The sequence below is a fragment of the Meleagris gallopavo genome, chromosome 23 (genome assembly GCF_905368555.1).
Source record: "Meleagris gallopavo chromosome 23, MGAL_WU_HG_1.1, whole genome shotgun sequence".
Classification (NCBI taxonomy): domain Eukaryota; kingdom Metazoa; phylum Chordata; class Aves; order Galliformes; family Phasianidae; genus Meleagris; species Meleagris gallopavo.
In genome coordinates this window covers 135,362-159,327 of record NC_139426.1, presented here as the reverse complement: position 1 = coordinate 159,327, position 23,966 = coordinate 135,362, and the positions used below count along the sequence as shown (strand labels likewise).

At 50.0% G+C, this 23,966-nt stretch overlaps 1 protein-coding gene across 7 annotated transcripts; it reads left to right on the top strand.

Moving 5' to 3' along the window:
* The first annotated feature begins 1,244 nt into the window (after positions 1–1,244).
* On the top strand, positions 1,245–22,877 carry ARHGEF10L (Rho guanine nucleotide exchange factor 10 like). Of its 7 annotated transcripts, XM_085242376.1 has the most exons (28): positions 1,528–1,879; positions 6,259–6,523; positions 6,619–6,646; positions 7,466–7,554; positions 7,710–7,793; positions 7,984–8,129; positions 8,525–8,641; positions 9,391–9,499; positions 10,070–10,162; positions 10,979–11,085; positions 11,229–11,306; positions 11,384–11,563; positions 11,713–11,829; positions 11,924–12,016; positions 12,197–12,370; positions 13,035–13,180; positions 14,044–14,228; positions 14,324–14,439; positions 14,789–14,916; positions 15,022–15,122; positions 15,915–16,036; positions 16,251–16,337; positions 16,418–16,647; positions 16,811–16,965; positions 18,349–18,494; positions 20,197–20,371; positions 21,585–21,707; positions 21,780–22,877. In XM_085242376.1, the coding sequence occupies exons 1-28, from the start codon at positions 1,814–1,816 to the stop codon at positions 22,262–22,264; spliced, it is 3,945 nt and encodes a 1,314-aa protein (XP_085098502.1). In that variant the 5' UTR covers positions 1,528–1,813; the 3' UTR covers positions 22,265–22,877. The 7 variants fall into 7 exon arrangements, with proteins under 7 accessions (XP_085098497.1, XP_085098501.1, XP_085098502.1 ...); XM_085242371.1 differs by lacking the exons at positions 1,528–1,879; positions 8,525–8,641 and adding an exon at positions 1,245–1,392; XM_085242375.1 differs by lacking the exons at positions 1,528–1,879; positions 8,525–8,641 and adding an exon at positions 1,369–1,392 and having other exon boundaries at positions 6,364–6,523.
* The last annotated feature ends 1,089 nt before the right edge of the window (positions 22,878–23,966 follow it).

Below are 23,966 nucleotides of genomic sequence, written 5' to 3'. Positions count from 1 at the left end.
CACAGGGTGATGCCATGGGGTGGTTGGGTGTCTGAATCCTACAGGGGAGTGCCAGCAAAAGGCATTCCTGTGCCAGCTCCATCCCCCACACGTGGTTTTGGTTGTGCATGAGTTTGACTGTACAGGGTTTGGTTGTGAATGGGTTTGCTTATGCACAATTTTATCTGTGCACAATTTTCATCCTACATTGTTTTAGTTGTGCATGCTTCGGTTGTGCATGACAATTTCTTGCAGCTGCTCCCCATTGCAGGCCTTGCAAGGGATAGGTGCTACAGAATCACACCAGCTGTACTCAGTCAGCACTGATGAGCACAGCTCATTTAAGTGCTGCCCACCACGGCAGTCAGCTTGCTCACTCTGTTTTCTTACAAGCCCTTTTGCTGCTTGAAGTGCTCTACCACCATTGCACCTTTGCAGAATGCCCCTTGGCAGAAAGGACGAGGTAAGCAAAACCCCATGGTTGGGCAGGAGCATGCTCCAGCTGTGCAGCATGGCTATGCTCTTCTGTACTCCCCCTGACCTTTTGCTTTCTCCTCTCTTTGTATTGCTTTGTGTGTTTTTTTTTCTCTTTCTTCTTTCGCTCCTCTGTGTGCAGTTCCCCACTGCTGTGTGTATGGTGTTGGGATGTGTTCAGGTGCACACACATGGCCATGCCGACTCATTGCATCAGCACCCATGGTTCTGTCCAGCTATACATTCAGCATTGCACGGAGCTTTGTGGGTGAAAGTCATCCCTTATAATTTCACTGCTTGATGCTATGTGTGCAATGCATTTTGTAGATGCATGCATTGCATTGTAGGTGTGTGCAGTGCATTTGGTAGGTGCAAAGGCGTGCAAGCAGTCTGCAAAAAATTTTGGCATTTGGGGACTGCTTTGCCAACTTCTGTCTTCATTGCAACTTTTGCAGAGCTCTTTTGGGTGCCCAGCAGGAAGGCTTTCAGTCCTTGCTGCGAAGTTTTTGGGATGACCTCTGGAGAAGCTCAGAAACTTGTGATTTACTGTTAATGATTATTTTCCACACATGAAAAAATAACTTGAATTTGCATTGTGGCAGCTGGGTTGCTGTTACCCAGCCTTGAGAAAACAGAGCTGTTGGGACCAAAGTCCTCACTGCTGCACTGCTCTTGTTCCCACGTACACCTCCGTGGGCGCAAAGCAGCGATGCCATTACCTGCAGGAAAAAGTGTTTTTGGTTCTCTTGAGTCACCCACAGGGCATCAGTAGTGATTATATATTTTTTGCTGGGCTTGTCCATCCGGTTGGGGCTGGAACCGGCCTTGCAGCCACTGCCTGCGTTTGTAAAGAGGCGTTGTGCAGAGGTGTGGCAGCAGGGTGTGCTGGGGGGGGCTTTCCTGTGCTGGGAAAACACAGCCCCAGTGCTGATGAAACAGGTGAGGTTGGGGGAAATTTGTAGAGAGGTGTAGCATTAAATGCATGTGTACGTGGGGTGGTGGCCTTTGTGTTGCTTTGACTTATTGGGTTTGGTCTTTATGTTGTTTGGGGGGGTGGCAGGGGGGGAATGGTTAGAATGAAGCATGGTGAGTTTGGTGCTGAGATTTGCTGGGCCAATGGATGTGAGAGTGGATTGGCAGCAATTTTGTAGTGTTTGACTGGGGTCAGGAGGCATTGCTGTCTGCTCCCAAACATTGTGGCAGTAATGTTTTTGAGATGGTGGGGGTGGAAAAGGACTTTTCCCCTCTGCCTGGGGCCAGAAACCAGCAGCTGTCCTGGGAGTGAGAAAGAGATGAGGCTGCAAATCCTGCGCGTGGCAACACATTGCAGCTTTGGGGAAAACACCGTCAAAATAGGAACATGGTGCTCTTCGTGTGGATAGCAGCTGTATTTTGGGGGCCGCAATCTGCAGCAAATGGCTTTAGGGTAAGAAATTCTATGAGAAAATACTTCTTGCTTGGAAATTTGGGAGCACACTCTGTAACCTCCCTCTGCACTTCCAGCTTTGCTCCAGGCTAGACTGGGAGCTCTTTTTGCACAAATGATATGCTCAGCAGCGAGAGGGTTAACAGAGCTGCAGCATGCAAAGGGTTAAAAGTCAATTTGGAGGGGGCGGGGGGCAAGGGGGACCATATCCAGATTGGATTGGTAGCAGCGAGGGTGTAAATCAGCGATGCTTTGGGAAAAGAGAAGGGAAAGGGGGGGGGAAACTGCCCAAATCCCGGCATCCCTCGCTGCCCAACACTCCCAGCTCCGCCAGCCCCAGCGCCGCCTGCCTGCGGCCCCAGCTGGGAGCCCCCAGCCCAGACATGGGGACCCTTCTATGGGGCTGGAAGGGGTGTGGGCAGCCTTAGGGCCCCCACCACCCACTGCTGCCCCCACTGCCATCCTGCTTGGCCGATGCGGACACAAAGGCAGAGGAGACACGGCCTTCCCAGGTCAGCGCAGCCCTCTCCCCTTTCCCCCCCTGCTTCCCTCTTCCCATTCCCTCTATATGTATACTTGCACTTGTGTGGCCCCATGTACCCGTAACCTTAAATTTATTGAAGTGTGGGGGCCCTTCTGTAGGCAGGAGGCAGCCTCGTACCTACTCTCCTTTTGCAAGCAATTGGAGTTTGCTGCAGGAAAAAGCTTTCCCGTCATATTTATGTATTGTTATTGCATACGGATATATAGGATAGAGAATAGGGAGGGTGGCAGGAGGAGGAGGATGCTGAGCATTGGCCTTTATTGCTGCTGCACAGTGCCATTTCTGCACCCTTTTCTGTTCTATTCCTCCCTGTTTTCTGCACTGTTTGCAAATTGTGCAATGCTTGCAGCCCCCCGACGTGTAAGCACAGCATTGGGGTGCTGAGCACCAACTCCTGGAGCTGTGTTGCTTTGGTGGCGTAATTGAATTGCAGGGTTTGCACCCACGCATGCCTGCATTGTTTTCTAGTTTATTTTTTTCCTGCAGATTTCGAAGAAAACACCCCAAATTTCTGTAGGATTTTCAGCAGCTCCTGAACAGCTCCAGCTGTTTGTGATGGTGGTTCTTTTTTTTTTTTTTTTTTGACAACAAGAAGGGCTTCTCCTTTATGTATAATATTCCTCAATGATTATATTAATGCATGCTTTGCTAAGGTCAGCAAATACAATGCTTGATGCTAATTGCACTTTTCCCCCTGTTTGTGATTTTGGGTTTTTGTGGAAGGGGGAGTTGCACTGAGGGCCATGGTGGGGTGTATGCTGCAGAGACACAAAGTTTGCAAAGGAGATGGAGATGTATTTGATTTCTGAGCTTTGTTTCAGTCAGCCTGCTGGGTGTGCAAAGCAAGATTTGCCCGAAATATTGGGGGAAACAGGAAGAAAGAGGAAAAATAGGGCAGAAAAAAAGGCTTCTTATGATGTGCTGGGATATATGTTGGCAAAGCAGCTCTGCGTGGGGGAGAAAGGAAGGCAGCTGGGGACTGTGACCTCAAATTTGTTGTCACACCCAGCTCTGATTTTGGGAATGCACTTATGTTAAAAAAAAAATAATAATAATAATCTGCTTTGTGTGTGTTTTTTTTTTAACATCTTTTTAAGGGTCATAATTCTGATTTTCAGGGTTTTTTTTGTTGTTGTTTTGGGATTTTTTTGGGGTTGTTTTTTGTGTTGCATTCGCACTTCTCATGGTGCACAGTGGCCAAGGAATGAATTTTCCGGTTGATCAGAGATACTGAAAAGCAAAATAAAAAGGAAATTGGGAACAGCACAGTGCTGAGGCTGTGGGTTCTGCCTGGAAACACAGCAGCGGGATGTGTGCCCCAAAAAGAGCCATTCTGAGGCAGAAATGCAAACACAGCTCAGGAGGAGCTTTTCCCATCCACCAAAGCCTTTTGGGAAGAGTGAGCTGATAAGAAAAGGAAAAAGAGCGTTGAATTCTGAATTTTCATTTGGTTGAGCTTTGGGTGCAGAAAACCTCAGAGTGATAATCTGGGGGGATGAAATGCCACTTTCTGCCTTATTTCATCCACAATACTCACTCAACATCCCTTTCTGGCTGTCATCACTAATGCTTGGCCCAAAATCTCGGAAAGCACGGGGTAACTCTTCCCCATTGCACTCATTCCTAAACTGAAGTTTTAAAATCTCTGTGTTTGCTCTCTGAAGCCCTTATATCTCTCTGCCTCGCTCTGGAAATGTGAGAATTTCTACATGTGGCCCTTAAGTGCATGGACCCAACTGGTTCTTAAAGTGCAGCTGTTATGGGCACCTCCGTGTTATATCAAACCCTATTTTTTTTTTTTTAGACCCAAGTGGCGCTTAAAGCAAACTCTGCTTGCATCTGTTGTTGACATCCTTATCTTATGTTGTATTGTAATTTTAATATTTTAACAAGAGATGTGGGTGATGCTCTCCATGGAAATGCTCCCAGATTTCCAACCTCCACCTCTATTTCTGGGGTGGAGCAAAGCTCAGTTTCCCAAAGGCAGCCCAGAGGTGGCAGTGGGGCACAGGCTGCGTCGCACAGGCAGGAGGAAGCAATAACGAGGTGGATGAGGAAGCAGCGGCGGATCCTTATTGCTGCCCACACCCGTTTTTATGGGTGATTTATGGGCTGGGGCTGGAGCACCGCCTGCTGCTGTTCTGTGTGTTTGCTCAAAGAGCTGCGTTTGGGATCTCAGGGTCTGCACCTGGACGTCCTTTTGCCAGTGCTGTCACCTAGAACTCAAGCTGTGCACTGACTCATTTGTATTGGCAGGCACTGGGGACCTGCGGGGTGGAAGCCCCTTTTTGCCTGCTTTACTCCAAGAAGGGCTTTGGGGCCATGTCCTGGGCTGGCAGCCGCCCCACCAGCTGGGACCTGTCGCTCGGGCACAGAACTAAAAATACCGAGGCTGGGTGCCAGTGCCGGGAGGAGGATGCTGCCTTTAGCAGCTGGCCCTGCATTTGTGGCTTTATTTAGATCCGTCCTTATTTATTTCCCCCAGTTGGGAGGGAGACGGGGCTGGCATACTCGAGTGGCTTTAAATCCATTTTTCTAAGATATCATCCCAATATTACATTGGGTTTCTCCACATTGTCCTATCCTATCTGGATGTGTTTTCTCAGCAAGATGCCTTATTGAGAACACGGGTCGGAGCAATGCCGTAATTTCATCTTGTGGAGATGCAATTAAAGCTCATGGCTGGGCTGGAGCCCCATGATAGCAATGGGAAAATAACCATCCCTGGGACACATGGGCTGATGGGAGCTTATGTCAACTGTCAAAACAGTAACTGACCTTATAGTGGGATCAGACCTGGGCTGAGCATCACATTGCCATCCTCCTCCCTGAAAGCAAGAAGCATTGGTGTGCTGGACCCAGGCTGCAAGCAGAACTGTTCCTGGAGCATTTTTTTCTGGTGTCCAGGTGGCTTTTTAATTCTTGGTTTTTTGGGAGGCACTTCTATGGGGGTGTACTTCCTACTGAGTCTTGATTTGCATCCCTAGGAATAAACTTGGAGCTTTCCATCCCTAGTGGGGTGATATGAACTTGTAAAGGGAGGAGATGAGAATTTATTTTTGCTAGGAAAAGGCCAGCTTGATGCTTTTGGGGGGTATTGCAATGGGATTGGGGCATGCTTCCCATTCCCGCAGCACCCATAGATGTGCAGTCCAGGGCTTGGGGTTGCATAGAGCACTTGTGCAAATAGGGGGGATTTGCTACTGCTGTTTGCAAAAGGTTTTGCAGCTCTTTTTGCAGGTGAAATACAAAACTGAGTAGTCTTGCAGCATGGTGGTGGTATCTGTTGTTCACTGGGTAGTGGCAGCTTTTGGGACCTACTTGGGTTTTTATGGGCTTTGGGATCCCTTTTGCTCTTTGCAGGTCTTGGGGAACCCATTTGGGTCTTTGCAGCTTTTGGGACATATTTTGCCCTGTTGTGATTTCTCTCCCATTGCATCCTCCCTTGGTCTCAGGACTCTGCCCTGCCCTTCCTCTTCCTCCTGGTGACCTTTTGGGGCATCTCGTGTTACTGGAGCAGACGAACCATTGATTGCACAGAGGATATTTGGCTCTTTTCACTCCCTGAGCGTGGCTCAGTCCTTCAGGATGAATACCTGAAGCTGGGAGGGGACTGAACTTGGCCATGCATGGGTCAATTTGGCCATATGCATGCGTAAGGTTGATCTGGTAATGAAGTCTTGCTGTGCACCTGAGAGCATTGTTTCTGCTTCCTTGCAAGGTTTTGCAATGCTGGAGCAGGATCTGATCCACTGTAGGGTCCTGGGGGATGTCCAAGGGATGAATATGAGGTTGCTCTATCTTCTGAATTCATTTTTCCTTTCCTTTCCTGCAGGAAAGGCTCAGGGAAGGGCCCAGGTGGAAAGTGTGCACCCCCTGTGCCATGGCTTCATCCCAGCTGCCCCCCTGCCCCACAGTAGGTACTGTCCTTGCTTCGCAGCCCCCCAGCGAGCTTCCCCCCGGTGAGGAGGACCTGGGTGAAGCCTTTGACTTTGAGGACAGTGACGAGGAGGAGGACGAAGATTCAGCCACTGAGCCAAGCAGGGGAGCAGTCCTTCAGGCCCCTCCTCGCAGGCACCGTGCCACCAGCTCCAGCACCGGTGAGGTCCCGTTGTTTCAAAAGTGTCCACTTTGGCTGGCCAAGCTCATGAGCTCAGCCACTAACCTGATTTCTCTTTGCTTTTTTACCCTACAGAGGGGCTGGTGCCGGAGACCCAGGAAGGGTATGTGTAATTTTGGGGAGAAAATGCAATTTTGGAGGTTACCTCCTTCCTCAGGATGTCCCAGCCTGGTGCTGTGCCTCAGTTTTCCTATTTCATTTCCATTGCTTCATTGCTGCTTATAAAAGGACTGGGGGCATGGGATCTGAGGTTGAAGCACACAAGAGTTGGGGAGTGTTGCAGAGGGATTTCAGGGTACCTGAGGTGGGTTTGCACGCAGGCACATGGGGGAAGATACAAATCTGACAGCAAGGAGCATGTACAGGATGCAGCAAAGTGGGGAAACCAAGTCCAGCTTCACTGGAGCATCTTTCTCCTCATCTTCAGCTTTATGTAGAATAAAGATTAAAAAAAAAAAAAAGCCTTTTTTTGACACTTGTGCATCAACCCTGTGTGCTTTTTTTTTTTTCTGGGCCAGCCCTAACAATGGGGTCTCCAAGTCCCAGAGCAGCAGGCTTTCTGCAAAGCACTGCATTTTGTTTGCACTTTTTTCCTTTCTTTGTATCGAGCTGCATCCCTCCCTGGGGGGACTCCCTGCTTTTGCAGTTTGCAATTCTGCTGCTGGAAAGCCAGAGGCATCGACCTCAAGTCTTTAACACGTCAGCTTTTCTGGTGGTGCAAAACTTCCTCCATAGGTTGCAGCTGAGTTTGCACCCTGGGTGAGGTGGGGGCTTAATTTTGCTTAATTTTGCCAAATGGGGGTGAGCCCCCCTTGTTGTGGAGTGATGGGGTTTGGGGCATGCATGCACAGTGGGGACTTTTGCAAGCTCCTTTTGACGCCCTTGGGGTTTTACACTGATGGTGTCTTTGCCCTCCCTACAGGCTGCCGGAGCGGGTGAGCAATGGGGAAGCCTGTGAGGATCCCCCTGACATCAACACCCAGACCTGGAAGAGGAAAAGCGGCCACCAGGGTGGGTTAAAACACCTGGGGTGAGGGGGAGAACACAGCTCTAACCCCACATCCCAGCCTGGCTGTGGGACTGGGGAACAGTTTCCCCACCCTAGCTGGATTTTTGGGTCTTGATGAGATTTCTGGGGTTGTTTCCCTGTTTTTCCCTCTCTCAAGGTGATCGCTTTGAGTTCACAGCGGCAGAGGACGATGTGATTTATGACGACGTCCCCTGTGAGAACCTCGATGCCAACCAGGATGGTAGGAACAGCCCCAGGCCCTCTTCTTGTTGGGGCTGTGCACCCATTTTGCAGATGGGCAACCTGAGGCCGTGGAGCAAAATGCACATCCTATACTGCTAGAAGGGTCCAAAAAGGGGGGAAACAGCAGAAAAGCAGCTGGGAAGATGGGGTTACAAGTCCATAGGGAAAAGCAGGATTTTGTCTAACAGGGCGCAGCCTGATCTACGAGGACGTGCAGCGGGGTGAGGAGCTGGGCTGGAGCTCCAGCGAGTTTGAGAGCTACAGCGAGGAGTCGGGTGAGGAGAACAAACCAGAGGCTGAGCCAGCCAAGCACCGGGCCTCCTTCCAGCCCAAGGTGAGGCTCTGTTAATTATTCTCATTTATTGATTTTTTTTTTCCCCCCACACGTTTACCGGACATGTCTCAGAGCTTGCTCTCCACATGCTCTCACATGATGCACAATCAGCACAGCGCTGCTTTTGGATTTGATTTCTCTATTTATCCTCTTCCTTCCCCTTTTTTATTTTCCCTTTTGCATCTCAACGCATGGCTGCTGCTCCCTGCTCACTCCCCTTCCCTGCCAGATTATGGGAACCCACTACCCATATTGTGCTGCTTTGGAACGGTTTCATGGTTTCTCCTTTTTTTTTTTTTTTTTTTCCAATTGTTTGGCTTCTCACCTGAATCTCTCTTCTCTGCCCTCTCTGCATCCTCTGCCTTCTCCTCCTGCCTGGTTTGCTTGGGGCTCAGCTTTCTCCAGACCTGAATAGACTAAAGGAGACATACGCCAGGACTAAGAGGGACATCCTGGCTTTAAGAGTTGGGGGGAAAGACATGCAGGAGCTGAAGCAGAAGTATGATTGGAAGGTACTGTCCCTCCTCGGTCCTTTCCCTGAATTTCCATGAGGGGAGAAAAAAGCCTTTCTGTAAGGATATGAGTGCATCCATGCTCAATTCAGCCCATTTTGCCCGATGATGGTTCGAGGCGTGGGGTCATCTGTCACTGTCACCTCCCCCATCCCATCTGCATCCCTCCAGTAGTTATGTCACTGATCAGCCCATCCCATCAACTGTTTGGGTTTTTATTTTTCAAGGGGCGTTTGGACAGAGCGAGGTTCAGGTGTGCTAAGTGGAGCGGAGAAGGTTTTACCCCCTACAGGGTTGGGAAGGAGATTATTGGGAGTGGGAGAGAAACTTATTGCAAAGCCTTTCCCTGCCTCAGAGCATTCAGGTTGGTGGTTTGCAGCTGGTTTATGCTGGGACTTTCTCAGTTTGCACTAAAACTACTGCAAGTCCAGGTGCAAAGCAAAGGGTGAACATCCTTTATGGCCCTAATCACAAAATCCTGCTGCAGTACACTCATGTCATGCTTCCCTCCCTTTCTTGCTTTGGCTGCATACTCATGCTTTGCTGCATTGCTCGCAAGCTGGCGCATCACTGTGTCCCCACAAAGGAGACAGGGGTGGCCCCTTGAGTGCTCAGCCCCCTCCTCTTCTTCAGCTCCCCCATCAGTCTCAACCTTCCTGGGGAGGAGTGGGGATGTGTGATGTCCCCAAGGCATTGTGGGGGGGACGCAGTGCTGCGTGACATTGAGCATCTCAACCCCTTTTGCTCAGATGACTCAACTGATGAAGGCAGCCAAAAGTGGCACCAAGGATGGGCTGGAGAAGACCAAGATTGCAGTGATGAGGAAGGTGACCTTCCTGCACCGTAAGGAAGTGCCAGGTGAGTGGGGTGTCCCCTTCCAAGCTTATATTAATCTATCTAGAATCACTAAGGTGGAAAAAGACCTGTAAGATCAACCATCCAACTGCTGACCCATCACCATCATGCTCACAAAGCCATATCCATTTGGAATCTACCTTGTTCTTTCTCCAATTTATCTTCTGCATTTCATGCTTTTTAATTCATTTTCCCCTTTGCTTATTCTGATCAGCCCCCTTCTTGCCCTTCCTAAAGCATCCAGCCCGTGGGTGTCCTATTTGCATACATTTCAGGACAACACCAGCCCAAAGAGCATTTGAGCAATGTAGGAAGTGATTAATTTTTGGTGAGATTTGAGGTGTTCTGCAGTTTTCTTGGTCTGCCCTATCAGTGCTACAGGGTGAGGTTTGGGGCTGATGCACCACTTGGGGTGTGAACAGATCCTTTCCCTGAAGGTAGTCCCACATCTCTACTTAGTTTTGGTGGCACCTTGCGCTCTCCCCATAAGATAAGAAACAGCCCCATTTTCCAGCCAAATGAAGGAAAACGGCAATGTTTTGGGGTATCCAAAATATGATTCATGCCCCATAGGGGATGGGGAGCGCAGGAGAAGGGTGAAGGAGGCGGAAAAGCTACCACCCACTCCTGGCATCTCAAGGGGGTCACTGGAGCATTGTGGACGAGGTAGGATCCTGCTAGGTGGCCCTTCTGGATCCATTGGGGCCGCTGGGGATCTGCTGCGTGTGCCATGCCCTGCTGTCGGTCTGTGGGATGGTATCCCGGGGTGGGATTTTGGCCAAAAGGATGCTCCAAGCATCCCATATGCAATGCTGGTTCTAATAGGGGGAGAAAGCACCCAGCGTGGCCCCCTGGCGCCACCAGCAATGCGTTGGGATCCTCCCTTCCAAAATTAGGGAAGGAAAAAGGTCACCCGGGCGGTAGCGCCCTCCCCTCCGGTTATTTATATGCACAGGGATGGGAGCGGGGTGCTGGGGGCTGGGGCGGCTGTAGTGGGGCCGGCGACTGCAGCATGTGGAAGAGAAAGCCGTCCCTGCCCCATGACACCGTGATCCGCTCACCCTCCTCTTCCTCAGTTGCTTCGGCCTCGGGTAAGGCAGGATCGGATGCCAGGTGGTTTGTGTTGTGCTTTTGCTCTGCACTTTGCTTTGCGTTGCTGCTTTTTTGTGCCTCTCTGTGATCAGAGCCATTCTTGAAGGAAGGAAACGGAGGGGGTTCCCTAATCTGGGATGCTTTCGGGGGAGGATTTGGCCCCTTCCCACTGGGATCTGACAGCACCTCGGCTCACAGAGCCCTGACTCATGCTGGTGTCTGGTGACAGCTGCAGTGCTTGAGGGCAGGCGGTGCCGGCAACCGTAAACCTAGTCAGAGCCCCTGGAGCATCACAGCGTGGCCCCTTCTAGACTAGGGGTGTGCTCAGCACCAAGAAGCTTGCAAGAAAAATGTGAATTAAGTTTATTTTGTTTTGCTTTTTGGTGGTAGGAGACTCAGAGGAGGAGGACACAGGTTTCCTGGAGGTCACAGTCTCCGACGCGAAGCACCCACCGCCTGAACTCGGCCCCATGCCCACAGGGCTCAGCCCACAGCAGGTGGGAGCTGGATGGGCACCTCCTTCACCTTCCCTTTGAGCATCTCAAAATAATAATAATTTTACAAGTGAGTGAGCACAAAGCAGTGTAACTGGGGTCACTTGTGCATGGGGTTTCTTTTCCCCTTCCCCATTTATTTGCAGGTGGTGCGGCGACACATCCTGGGCTCCATCGTGCAGAGTGAGCGCAGCTATGTGGAATCCCTGAAGCGCATCCTGCAGGTGGGGAGCCCACTTTTGGGGGGTGTTGGAGTATTGCAGGGGTTTGGGGGATGCTGATGTTCTGCTGTTTACTGTAGGATTACAGGAACCCGCTGATGGAGATGGAGCCCAAAGTGCTGAGCGCCAGGAAATGCCAGGTGGTGTTTTTCCGCCTGAAGGAGATTCTGCAGTGCCACTCCATGTTCCAGATCGCCCTCTCTTCCCGTGTGGCTGAGTGGGACTCTGCTGAGAAGATTGGGGACCTCTTTGTGGCCTCGGTAGGAGGAGAGTTGAGAGCCCCTTCTCAGCAGTGGGGTTGGAGGATTGAAGTCATGCATCCTCCATGGGTACTCCCAGTGTAAGCACCCGTAGCCCCATTTTAGGGTGCCTCACAGCACTAATCCTGCCCTTCTTCCCTTTCACCAAGTTCTCCAAGTCAATGGTGCTGGATGTCTACAGTGACTATGTCAACAACTTCACCACTGCCATGTCCCTTATCAAGAAGGCTTGTCTCACCAAACCTGCTTTCCTCGACTTCCTTAAGGTCAGTGGGTCCCAAATGTGGGCACATGCAGCTGCTGGTCACCATTTTGGGTGGGCCCCTACTTTTTTTTTTTTTTTTACTTTACTCCCAGTAGAAGCGGCAGATGGCCAGCACCGATCGCGTGACGCTCTATGGGCTGATGGTGAAACCTATCCAGAGGTTCCCCCAGTTCATCCTTCTCTTACAGGTATGGGTGACCCCACGCTTTGCACCCCACTTTGGCAGGCACAGTACTTCAGGGTGGCTCAGCAATGGGCTCATTTTGGGGTTGGCTGCCTGCTTGGGGCTTGTGGAAAGGTCTTTGGGGCTTTCCCAATCACAGCTTGTTGAAGCTGGTGACGCTGTGCTGATGATTCTCTCTCCCCAGGACATGCTGAAGAACACCCCCAAGGGCCATGCGGACCGCCTGTCCCTCCAGCTGGCTCTCACTGAGCTGGAGACATTGGCCGAGAAGCTCAATGAGCAGAAACGCGTGGCTGACCAGGTGGCCGAGATCCAGCAGCTCAGCAAAAGCATCAGTGACCGCAGCAGCCTCAGTAAGGTGCGTGTTTCAGCCTCGCTCCTGTTCCTCATTCCCTTGCAATGGGAGTTTTAGGGGCTGGGTTTGCAGCTGTCCCCTTTCATTGGTGTTTGCAGAAGTGCTGAAGTTTGGGGCACCCCTTTTGGGGAAGCCGAGCTCTTGTTTTCACAATAGCATTTAGCAAAAGCAAAAATAAGTTTGTGACTCAAGAAATTTTCATCTGTAGTCTCCTCCCCTCTATCCATCTGCTTGATTTTGCAACCATTGGTGGAAAACCCTGCACCAAACTATTGCAACACATCTTGGGCTGCGCTAGGAGCACGTGGTGGCCTCTGCAGCCTGGCATCTAAGGACAGAGGACAAAACAAATCCCAAAAGGGGCTGCAGAAGGGTCATGTTGATCCTTGAGGACTCTTTGCTCTTGCCAGAGTGGAATTCATATGCAAAGTGGTTGGTTGCACTGTGTTGTGCAAAGCTGGAACATTTTGTACAGGCATTGCACTGGGGTGTTGTGCACATGTGTTGTACAGTGAGCATTTTGCACAGACATTTCTGCAGAACTTGGAGCTGTGCGTGCCTGTGGGGAAGGGAGAATCATTGCACAAACCCAATGAGCCCAAATTGCAGGGCAAGAACCACAAAGAGCCCTGCAGCTGAGCCCCTTACCTGCTGTATCCTCCTGCAGCTGCTGAACTCAGGGCAGCGGCAGCTCCTGCTCTGTGAGACGCTGACAGAGACGGTGTACGGCGACCGGGGGCAGCTCATCAAGTCCAAGGAGCGGAAGGTTTTCCTCCTCAACGACATGCTGGTCTGTGCCAACATCAACTTCAAGTATGTGCCAGCAGCCCCAAGCTGCTTTGCGAAAGTGATCCCACCAGCACCTCTCCTCTTCCCCACTTTTATTTTGGGCTTAAAGGGTTTTGCTAGCCTTACCCTGTGTATGGGAACTGTTGAATCACGGCCTGAACCTCTGATCACCTGAGGCAAGCACTGAGTCAGCTGCAGGAGTACAGGTGAAGGCGGTTCAGCTGTGTGATCAGAAGAGGTGGAGCCTGGCTGCACCTCTCCTAGACCCCATTTAAGGGCTGACTGCCCCTGGGGAAGGATGTCTTTCTGGAGATCGCTCCCTTTGGAGTTTTTTCTGTGAGCCTAGGATATGGATGAGAATTTTCATTTATTATTGATTATCTCTTTCCACTGTGATAATGCTTCTAGATCCTTTATTACCTGTAAAATACCAGCCTAACCACACCACTCTGTTATTTGTATATTTGTTGATGGTACACCCCCAAACTGCTTAGCCTTGCTTTGGAGGAGGAAGCCCAAATTTAGGGCTGTTTTGCCCTCAAATCCTTGTGTTGAGCATCTGTGCAATGATCCTGTGGGAGCTCCCTGGGTTTTGGGGTCTTGTGGATTGGTGTTGCTAAGGGTAAGGGATAAACCCTCTTCTTGCCCCTAGTAATGTATTTTTATTAACATTCCCCCCTCATCCAGGCCAGTGAACCCAAGGTAGGCATTGTGTGTGGCTTGCTGTGTTTGTGCCCTGTGTTTGGGGGTGCAGCCATGTGCCAGTGCACATCGTGGTTTTGCAAGCTGTGCTTGCCATCTGCTTTTTGCAGGGGGGATCCAGTGGGGTTGCTCATCCTGCAAACACCAGCTGCTGATTGATTTGCTGTTTCACATCCTCCCTCCAGAGGCCAGCTGGAAATTAGTAGCCTGGTGCCACTGGGCCCCAAATATGTGGTGAAGTGGAGCACGGCCCTCCCGCAGGTGCAGGTGGTGGAAGTGGGGCAGGAGAGTGGTGCCTACGACAAGGACAACGTGGTCATCCACAACGCTGGTGCCAAGAAGCACGCGCCCACTGGGCCGGCCTCGCACAGTGAGCACCTGGCCCCAAGCCGCATGATTTCTGGGGTGTATGGGCAACATTACTTCCAATCCTGGATTTCTCCCTTTTTCTTTTTTTCTCCCAAGATAAAGTCTACCTGGGGCCACCACGGCTTTTCCAGGAGCTGCAGGACCTACAGAAGGACCTGGCGGTGGTGGAACAGATCACCTTGCTCATCAGCACGCTGCATGGCACCTACCAGGTACCAAAATGCCAGCTCTTTGGTAAAGCTCCCACCATTCTGGGGGACCCGAGCACTGCCATTTTGGGGACGAATCTCTTGCTGTTTTGGGAGAAAACATGCTAAGCCTTGACTTTGGGGAGCTGCAGGGAGCTCGTTTGAATGCTCTGTGGTAGCCCCATGGGTACCTGTCACTCCTTAAATGATCTTGCTGGAACTGGATGACCTTTAAGGTCCCTCACAACCCAGGTCATTCAGTGGTTTATTGGATGGATGGGTGGTTGGTTCCCGAGCTCCTCAGCTCACTTGCAGATGGATCCTGGGGATTCAGGCTTCTGGAGGTATTTCCACCATTCCTCTCTCTCCTCAGAATCTGAACATGACAGTGGCCCAAGACTGGTGCTTGGCCCTGCAGAGGATGATGAAGGTGAAGGAGGAAGAGATCCACTCTGCCAACAAGTGCCGCCTCCGCCTCCTGCTGCCTGGCAAGCCAGACAAGTGGGTTCCCAGTTCTGGGAATAGATGGGGCTTTCCCTGATGCTACATCCACTCCAGAAAGGAGGAGGAGAAGGATGAAGGCAACCTAATGACTTTTCTGTACAGGTCTGGCCGCCCCATCAGTGTCATGGTGGTCTTCATCACTCCAAATCCTCTGAGCAAGATCTCCTGGGTCAATTGCCTTCACCTGGCCAAGATTGGGCTGCGTGAGTACCTGTTGGAGTGGTATTGCTTCTAAAAACAAAATCTGGGGACAGAGAAGGGTTTGTATCCTGATGAATGGAGTGGGAGCAGGGTACAAGGTGGGATGAAGGTGCTGGGAGAAGTGTTTGGTTGGATGTGGGAAATGGTGGGAAGTGGGAAATTCCTCAAAATATCTTGTTTCGATGCTTTTGAGTGGTGTCTCTGGGATGCCTGGTGATGTATCTCAGCTTGGCCATATGCTGTCATTGTTGCTTTGTTCTGTTTTCTAATGAAATAGGGCAAATAACAAGGGAAGAATCTTTCCTCCTGATACTTCTATGCCTCTATTCCTACTTAACACCATGAGTCACTGCAGGAAAAAAAAAAAGAAAAAAGTTTAATGGCAGAAAAATCATTTCAGCCCAGAGGGAACCCAAGCACTCAAACACGATTTCAAGTGATTTTTGATTCCCTTGTTTTGAGCAGTTTGTGTTGTTTTTAATCTGTGATGCCTAGGGGATAATCCTGTATCCATGAGTTCGAAATGAAAACACATTAAAGCCTGATGTGAAGAAATGCATTAGGTTTTTCTTTTCCTTCCATATCTGTCATGGTTTGTGGGGGCGAGTAGGGGGTATTGATGCTGCTTTACATGGTTGCTTGGACAAGAGCTGGAGAAGATGCTGGGATGCCCACCATGGATGGTTTCTTGCAGCATCCCAAAGGCTGGTGTTGGGGTGGATGATGTTGCATCTCCTGCTGCACCCAATTGTGCTTATTTTGGGGCTGTCCTTAATCTACTCTGCTCTCTACAGGGGAGGAGAACCAGCCGGGCTGGCTCTGTCCCGATGAAGACAAGAAGAGCAAAGCTCCCTTCTGGTGCCCCATCCTTTCCTGCCACATGCCTGCCTTTTCCTCCAAAGCCCTCGATCTGCAGGTAAAAGCATTGTTCATCTCTTTCCCCTTCTGCTCCCTTTCTGGTGGTAATAGACTGAAATCCCATGGTGGACAGGTTGGGTGACCATATTGCTTGTCAGAAATTGATACAGTCTGGTCTGGTTGGGGGAACAAACGGAAGAAATACAGGCTGGGCTGTGGTAGGGTTTTGATTTTTGGTGCATGCGTGGGGTAAATGCATGTGTCTCCTACAGCTCAGCGCTGCTGTGCACAACCCTGTGCAATCCTCATTGTTGGGTTTCTCTGCTGTCAGCACCTCGTTGCCACAGGGCTACCTCTGGGTGAGCAAAATGGGGCAAAAAACATTAGATTTGGGTTATTTCCACCTTCAAGATGCTAAAACTTGTTGTGATCCCCACAGGTTGGGGGTGGCCAGGAAGGTGCAGGGGGACAAGTGGAGATCTTCTCCCTCAATCGCTCAGTGCCAAGGACGGTAAAATCCTTCCCAGTGGCATCACCAGTGCTGTGTATGGAGTACATCCCCGAGGCAGCTGAGGGGGACACAGAGGGGACTGAAGAGCCCCGAGCCGGTGCTGAGCAGCCCCCTGCAACTCTGCATCCCACTGTTTGCTTGGGACTGCGGGACGGCAGGTGAGCACCAGTGTGCAGTCGTGCAGATGTGGTGGTGTGCGCTTGTGCATCCACTGCTCTTGCAACAGTCTTCTGTATGCAATTACTGCAAAGGAGCACTGCACCAAAATTTTGAAGCAATGACCACCGGCTCTGCATCCTGCTCTTGCATTTTTCCCATTAGCATCGCAGTGTACAGCAGCGTGGACACGGGGACGCAGTGCCTGCTGACCTGCAAGAGCCCTGGCACACAGCCAGTCCTCTGCCTGAAGCACAGCCCTGAGTACCTGTTTGCAGGGCTGCAGGATGGGACAGTGGCTGCATACCCGAGGAACAATGGTAAGGACAGCAACCCTGTTCATGCTTTGCTGTGACACTCCAGAAAGGGGGAGTGGGATGTATTGATTGTGCTGGCTGCTAAAATACTACTGGAAGCACCATTTTTGCACTATTTCATCCCCTGTTTTGCAACCCTGAGTGATGGTGGGGGGGTGGCATTTTGCACTGGCATAATGAATAGGGCTCAATTTGGGCCCTGTAGTGTGGTCTCAGTGGCCAACAAGGGGGAGATGCAGCAGCAGAGATCTTGCTTTGAGGGTGGAATTTGAGGACTTCTTAGAGTCATTTCCCTGCTGTTTTACTCTGCTTCATCACTAGAGGGTAGAAAAGGACTTCAGATTGCACTCTGATCTGGAAAAAAAACCAACTTGTTAGCTCACAACCTGCAGCAAGAAGCACCAAAGCTATTTATAGTGCGTTTTCAGGTGCTCTGCACCCCACTTTCTCACTTAACAAGTGTGCAAGCTAGTGAATAGCATGGATTTGATTTCCCCTTCATTGCACAAATGCACGTGAATGGCAACAAGCTGCTAGCAGGGTTGTTTTTTTTGTTTTTTAGTATCTTCTCTCTATCTTCTGCAAATTTGCTGTGTGGCTTCGTTAGAGCATAGCTTTCTTGAAATAGTAGTGAGCAGAGCCCACCTACACCATGCTTTGCTCAGTGGCAAAGTCCTGCTGCTGGGAGGAGAGCTCTGACAGCCTCAGGGCTCTTTAAATTCTTGGATCCCAAGTATCTGGTTTTAAAATTGCAGTGGAAATAGATTGCCCACTTGAAAGCAACGGCAGTTACCCATTGGTTGTGAATTCATGGGAACCCAGATTGGATCTCTTTCAGTGAGACACTCCAGTTTGGCCCCAGATGAATGAACTCTGGACTAGCAGTTTAGGAGTCAAAACAAAAAATAAAAGAACAAGGTGTGTGTGTAGGGTGGGGGAGTGAGGGGGCGACACAATTTTTCTGCCCAAGCATTGCAGGTGGCTGTGCGGCTGTGGCTGTATGTAGCTGCCAGAGGATGTTTGCATAGGAGCAAAGCATCCCCAGCTCTGGGTGCTGCAAACTGGGAGAGTCTGCTGCCTGTGCACACTGCCCCATCCTTTATTTTTCATGCAAATGATGGAAGGAAGACGATGTCCATGTGCCCCAGGCTTGAATGCTGCTTATGTGATTTCTTAGGGATTGGGGTAAAGCTCATACCTGTGTTCCCAGTGATGGTATTGAGATTTGGGACTGCAGGAGGTGACCCCAGCACCCAAAGGGAACACATTTGTGCAGTAGGGCAGCCCAGTGCTAGCACTTCAAATGCAGCATGTGCAAAGGGCTTGTGTGAAAATATCTATTTCTTCCCCCTAATTTTGAGTCTTGGTCTCTGTGCTCTGCTCTAGTGGGGCTGTGGGATCTGACTGAGCAGCCCACCCGCCTGCCTGTGGGCACCAGCCCTGTGCGAGCGCTCTTGATGCTGGATGAGACCCTATGGGCCAGCTGTGCCAACCAGGTCACCGTCCTTGATGCTTCCACCCTCTGTGCTCAGGTACCTCGGTAGCACCCAGCATCGTCACCACCCCCTGTGCTCCTTTTGGGACACCTGTCCTGTAGCCATGGGAGCAGGGATGTTGAGTAGTCATTTCTATTCAAACAAACAAAAAAAGAATGACAAAAAACCTTTCTTACCTTTAATTTTCAAATTTAGTACCTAAACTTAGTTTGCATGTATTAGCTGTCATAAATCCATCCTAAAACTAGTGCCGAGGATGAATAATGCATCAGGGGACTGTATTAGTTTTCTGTCTCTGATCTTATTTATGGCAGGAGCCAGGTGGGAATTCTTGCAGAAGAAAAAACATGGGAGAAAAAGAGGGAGGCACAGTCTGGGTGATGCCATGCCCAGTGGCACTGAGCATCTCTATGGGGGGGATGGAATGGGGTCTGGGACTCAATGCAGGTTGATAGTGTGCAGCAGCAGGTTACGGCTCCAATTGCAGCTCTCTGCTTGTCTGAGTTGGGTTGGATTCCCTATGGGAAGTTGCACTTCTCCTGTGTATGAGCAGCTCTGCAAACTCAGGACCATAAATAGCAGCTTGGGAATGTAGCCCTAGGGAATAAATCCCACACTAGATGGGAGAAAGGGGGAGGTGACCTAATAATCTTCATCCACCTCTGCTTTGTGCAAGAATGTTGGATTGCTGCACCACACTAATGCTCTCCAGAGAGGGCTCTGCTGCTGCTCCTTTTCTTTTAAAAGCAAAATTTCAAACCCACAAGTCACGTTGAAGTGGGTGCATGGTGGTGATTCAATCCTGCATGCTGCTCACCAACCTACTGCACTGTGGGCTTATTGCTGCACTGTGGAAAGCAGGAGCTGCATTGCAGCAAGACCCTGATTTTGCAGTTAAGCAGCAAATCAGTGCCTGGAAAAGCATGCACAACGGATGCTGCAGCCACACTGCTGCTCCAGCAGATTCCTCCATCATGTTAACCCCTAAACTTCCCCTTTTCTCAGCACTGTCATACTACCACAGCCTACTTTCCTTCAGAGCATCCCATATCTACAGACTCGAGCCATTCCCAACCTGCCTACAATGCTAGCCTGAGTTTTTATGCCTAACCTGCTGCTTGGGAGATTCTCAGGGAGTTTGTTTCATGAGTATGGTTTCAGATCGGTAAATCCAATGCTCTGCAGTGTGATATTTAGGGTTTATGAGGGTTCACTGCAGCAGGGAGAGGTGGTAAAATGGGTGGAAAACAGGTAAATGTGGTGTTGGTTGGGGTTTTGGTTGTGCTGGAATATGTCAGAGGAGGATGTTCTGTTTTCTGTTCCTCTTGTTCAGAAGTTGCCATGCACCACCAAACCCTAAGCAGGTCCTTTGCAGGTGCTGCATCTTTGCTTGCTGGGTTTTGGCGCAGGAGGAAGGCAGGAAGGTGTTGTTCCACCTTGGTGTAAGCTTGAAAGATGCACCTAGGTCCAGCAAAAAGTCTTGTAAAGGAGAACTGGGAAAGAGAGTGGTGGGAAAGGCTGAATTGTGCCTCTACAGAGCTAAGATGAGACTGGTGAGGGGCTGAGTTTGGTGTCTGGTAAAAGCAAAGCTGGTGAGGAAGGCCAGGACCTCTATCCCACCTCTTTCCCTCCCACTATGAGCCTGCTACCCTACAGCAGCCTCTAGAGAGTCCAACCAAGCAGCCTTTTATTGAGATTTCTTTATTTTGACTTCATCTTGATTCCTCCCTCTGGACAGCAAACCTTTGAGGCTCACCCAGACACAGAGGCCAGCGTGACACACATGATCAAGGCAGGCAGTGGTGTCTGGATGGCGTTTTCCTCTGGTTCCTCTATTCGCCTCTTCCACACTGAGACACTGGAGCACCTACAGGAAATCAACATCGCCACCAGGACCACCTTCGTCCTCCCAGGTGAGGCTGCTCATTCCAGTGAATGAAAAACCTGGGTTATCTATCCTCCAGGTGCCTTGCTTTACAGAGAAATTGTGCAGGGAGTTTATCTACTGGACAGGTTGGAGCTTTGTCCTGTAACCTCCTGCTATAGAGTTGCAGGGATGGAGCTGGGAGCATCGCTTTGAAGACTTGAGAGCTCTAGAGAAAAATGCTAACATTCTGAGGGAAAGGGGTGTTTTTAGGCTGCAGGAGGTTCAGGATGGGCTTGGACATGTCTGAGTAGGGTTTTAGCAAGGCTGAGCTTTGCTGGAAAGCTGGGAGCCCTTCATCTGTGCATCCAGTCTTGGCACTTGTACACCTATTCATGCATTTACTCTTCATGCTTGTGCATCCCATTCCTGCATGTGTGTGCATCAACACATGCCATCCATGCATCTCACTCCTGCTCCCAGGCATGCATGCGTGCACTCCATTTTGCATCTGCTACATGAATCCATGCACCCCATCCTTGCATCCATCTTTGCTCCCAAATGTTTCCATGCACCCCATCCTTATACCTGTGCACATCTGTGCATGCATGAATGTGCCCCATCTTTGTGTCCATGTACCCATACTTGCACCCTTGCGTGCTTTTTTGCTCATGCACACCTCTACCTCATGCCCTCTCTTTCCCCCTCTTTGGCTCTTAGCTGCTCTGATGTGCCAAGGAAAGGACAAGGCTCTGCCCTGGGCTTGCAAGGTTGCCTCCCACTTGTTCCAGCTACAAAACGTTGTAATTGCATAATTAGTTATACGCGTGCTACTCATGTAAGTTGCTTTTTTTTTTTTTTTTTAGGGCATATTAAAATATTTATCACTTCCTTTTCTTCCTGGGCAAGTGAGCACTGGGTATTAATGCATTTTTGAACTCGTGCTCCCTCATCCTTTTTAACCAGACAGCCCATTAATAAAGTTCTCGCCGAGGACTGGAGTTACATCTCCGCAGATATATTGCTTCACTGAGCGCGACGCTGCAGCGCGAAGTCCCTGCGATAAAATATTCATGTGCCATTAGAAGCCTCACTTCTCTATGCTCCTCTTCTTTTTTTTTCCTTTCTTTATTTATTGATATTTTCAGCATTTTTCCCTATGCAGAGATCTTCATGCATGGATGATGCTCGGTTTTGGGATGGCAGTTATCCACTTTGAAGGGGACAGCATTGCTGCAAGCCTCTTCTCTCCCTTTTTTCAGGGCAAAGACATGTCCGTGTCACCAGCCTGCTCATCTGTCAGGGCTTGCTGTGGGTCGGCACCGACCAGGGCATCATTGTTCTGCTGCCCGTGCCCCGGTTGGAGGGCATCCCCAAAATCACTGGTGAGCACCCCAAAAATTTCCTCATAAGACAACATTTGGGCTCTTTGTTATTTAAATCCCTGTTTTGCACAGGAAAGGGCATGGTGTCCCTCAATGGGCACGGCGGCCCCGTGGACTTCTTGGCCGTGGCGCTGAGCACATTGGCCCCCGATGTGCTAAAAGGAGACCAAGAGGACGAAGACGGTGAGGAAGAGAAACCCCTAGAGCTGGATGGACCCCCACCGCGGGAAATAAGGAAAAAAGGGATCTTGTTGCAATACCGCCTCCGTTCCACCTCCCACCTCCCCGGGCAGCTGCTGTCAGTGCGGGATGCTCCGGTTGGGACTGTTACCCCAGAGCACACAGAAGAAGATGGCTCCATCTACGAGATGGCCGATGACCCCGATGTGTGGGTGCGGAGCCGGCCCTGCGCCCGCGATGCTCCCCGCAAGGAGATCTCCTCTGTCGCCATCATTTCAGGGGGCAGAGGGTACCGTAACTTCAACTCTGAGCCTCAGCGCCGGGGTGGTGATGCTGACAGCACCCTGCTCATCTGGCAGCTCCCGCTGATGCTATAGCAGCCGGGGGTTGCCCACACGGCGCCTACCTCAAAGCCACCCTACACGCTGCCATGGGGCGGTCGCTTTGGTGAGTGCACCACCCCTATTATGTTTTTTTTTTTAAAGGAGAAATAAGGAAAAAATAATGAAAGGAAAAACATCATAAAAATTGTCATTTTTGACTCCCCTTCCTTTTCCCCAAAAAAACACCCCACTTTGCATGTTGGGAGAGGGGAATTTTTAAACATGGAAAGCAATGACCTCCTTGCGGGCTTTGGAGGTGCTGGGGCTGTGCTTGAAGGCATTTGTGTGTCTGCGTGTGAATATATATAAATATATATATAAATAAGGTGTATATTATGAGCTGTATAAAGAAGGAATCTGTATATATTGGGGCACTTGGAAATGCAGAAATAAAGAAGAGGTGTGAGCGCTCGTTGGATACCGGCTGTGCTGAAATGGGGTTTTGCTGAAATAGCCCTTTTTTGACTATGAAGTGAGGATTTGGGGTTACATAATACAGTGTTTTGGGAGCTGGTTTGGGGAGTTCCCATTGGAGCATAGGAGCTGTTTCTGGAGGACAGGAAATTTTGGGTGAAATTCAGCCTGGAAATAAATCCCATAGGAATCAGCATGTTTCCTTGCAATGCTTTGTAACCTGTTTGTGCAGATGTTTTCTTTCCATTGCAGCTCTTTTTCCAGCTTTGCCAACAGTATCCCAATGAGTTGATACGACCCTCATGCTCAGAAATCAAGAAGCAGCCCTAAAATTGCTTTTTCCTCCCCAGGAATGGTGTGGGATGGAGGGGATAATGGACAGAGGGGATCGTAGAATCATTCAGGTTGGAAAAGATCTCTAAAAACATCAATTCTGACTATCAGCATATCGCCACCATGTCCCCAAGTGCTACATATCTTTGTCTCTTGAAAGCCACTGTGAACAGTGACTCCACCACTTCCAAAGGTGCCCCATCTCCTTTCTCTGATACTCAGACCTCTCCATCCACACAGGGAATCCCAAGGCCAGGGAGGTGGAAACTTGGCTGCGGTCTAAATCAATTTATAATGTGATTCTCTAACTGCCTTCAATTTGATTTTCATTTGTAGCACTACAATTATCAGATTGATATTCCCGGCAGCTCAACCTTGAAATGGGAAGGTGTGGTGTGTGCTGCTGGCAAGTGAAGATTATCTGCCCTGCACCAATTTTTGAGTATGTTTCTAATTAGCCATTGGGTGTGCTTTGCTGGGATTATTCTTTTTTTTTTTTTCCCCTCAAAGTGTGTTGTGTTTTTTTTTTTTTTTTTTAAAAAGTTTTCCTCCTGTCTCAGAATCAAGATATGGTATCAGTGGGGTTGGTGACGTCTCATAGTAGCTGTGAAGCTGATGGAAACCAGTTTTATGCTGATGGGGAATGGTGCCAAAGAGGTAGTGCCTCTTTTCCCACTGTTCTTTTTTCCCCGTCAGGATGGTTTGTATGTGAGCATGCTGACATATCTGGGTGCAGGTATGTGGATGTGGTAGGTCCCAAAAGGGCCCTGTGGCATCTCCTGAAGAGTGCAACGGAGTCTCAAAGTGCCCTGGTGGCATCTCCCAGGGTTTCATGATGGTCCTAAGGAGGCCTTGGTGGCATCTCTCAAGTGCTTGACTCCCTGGCATGTGCCATGGAATTATGTCCCAGGGGTGCCATGGTGGTAAATGCCAAAGGTGCCCTGGTGGC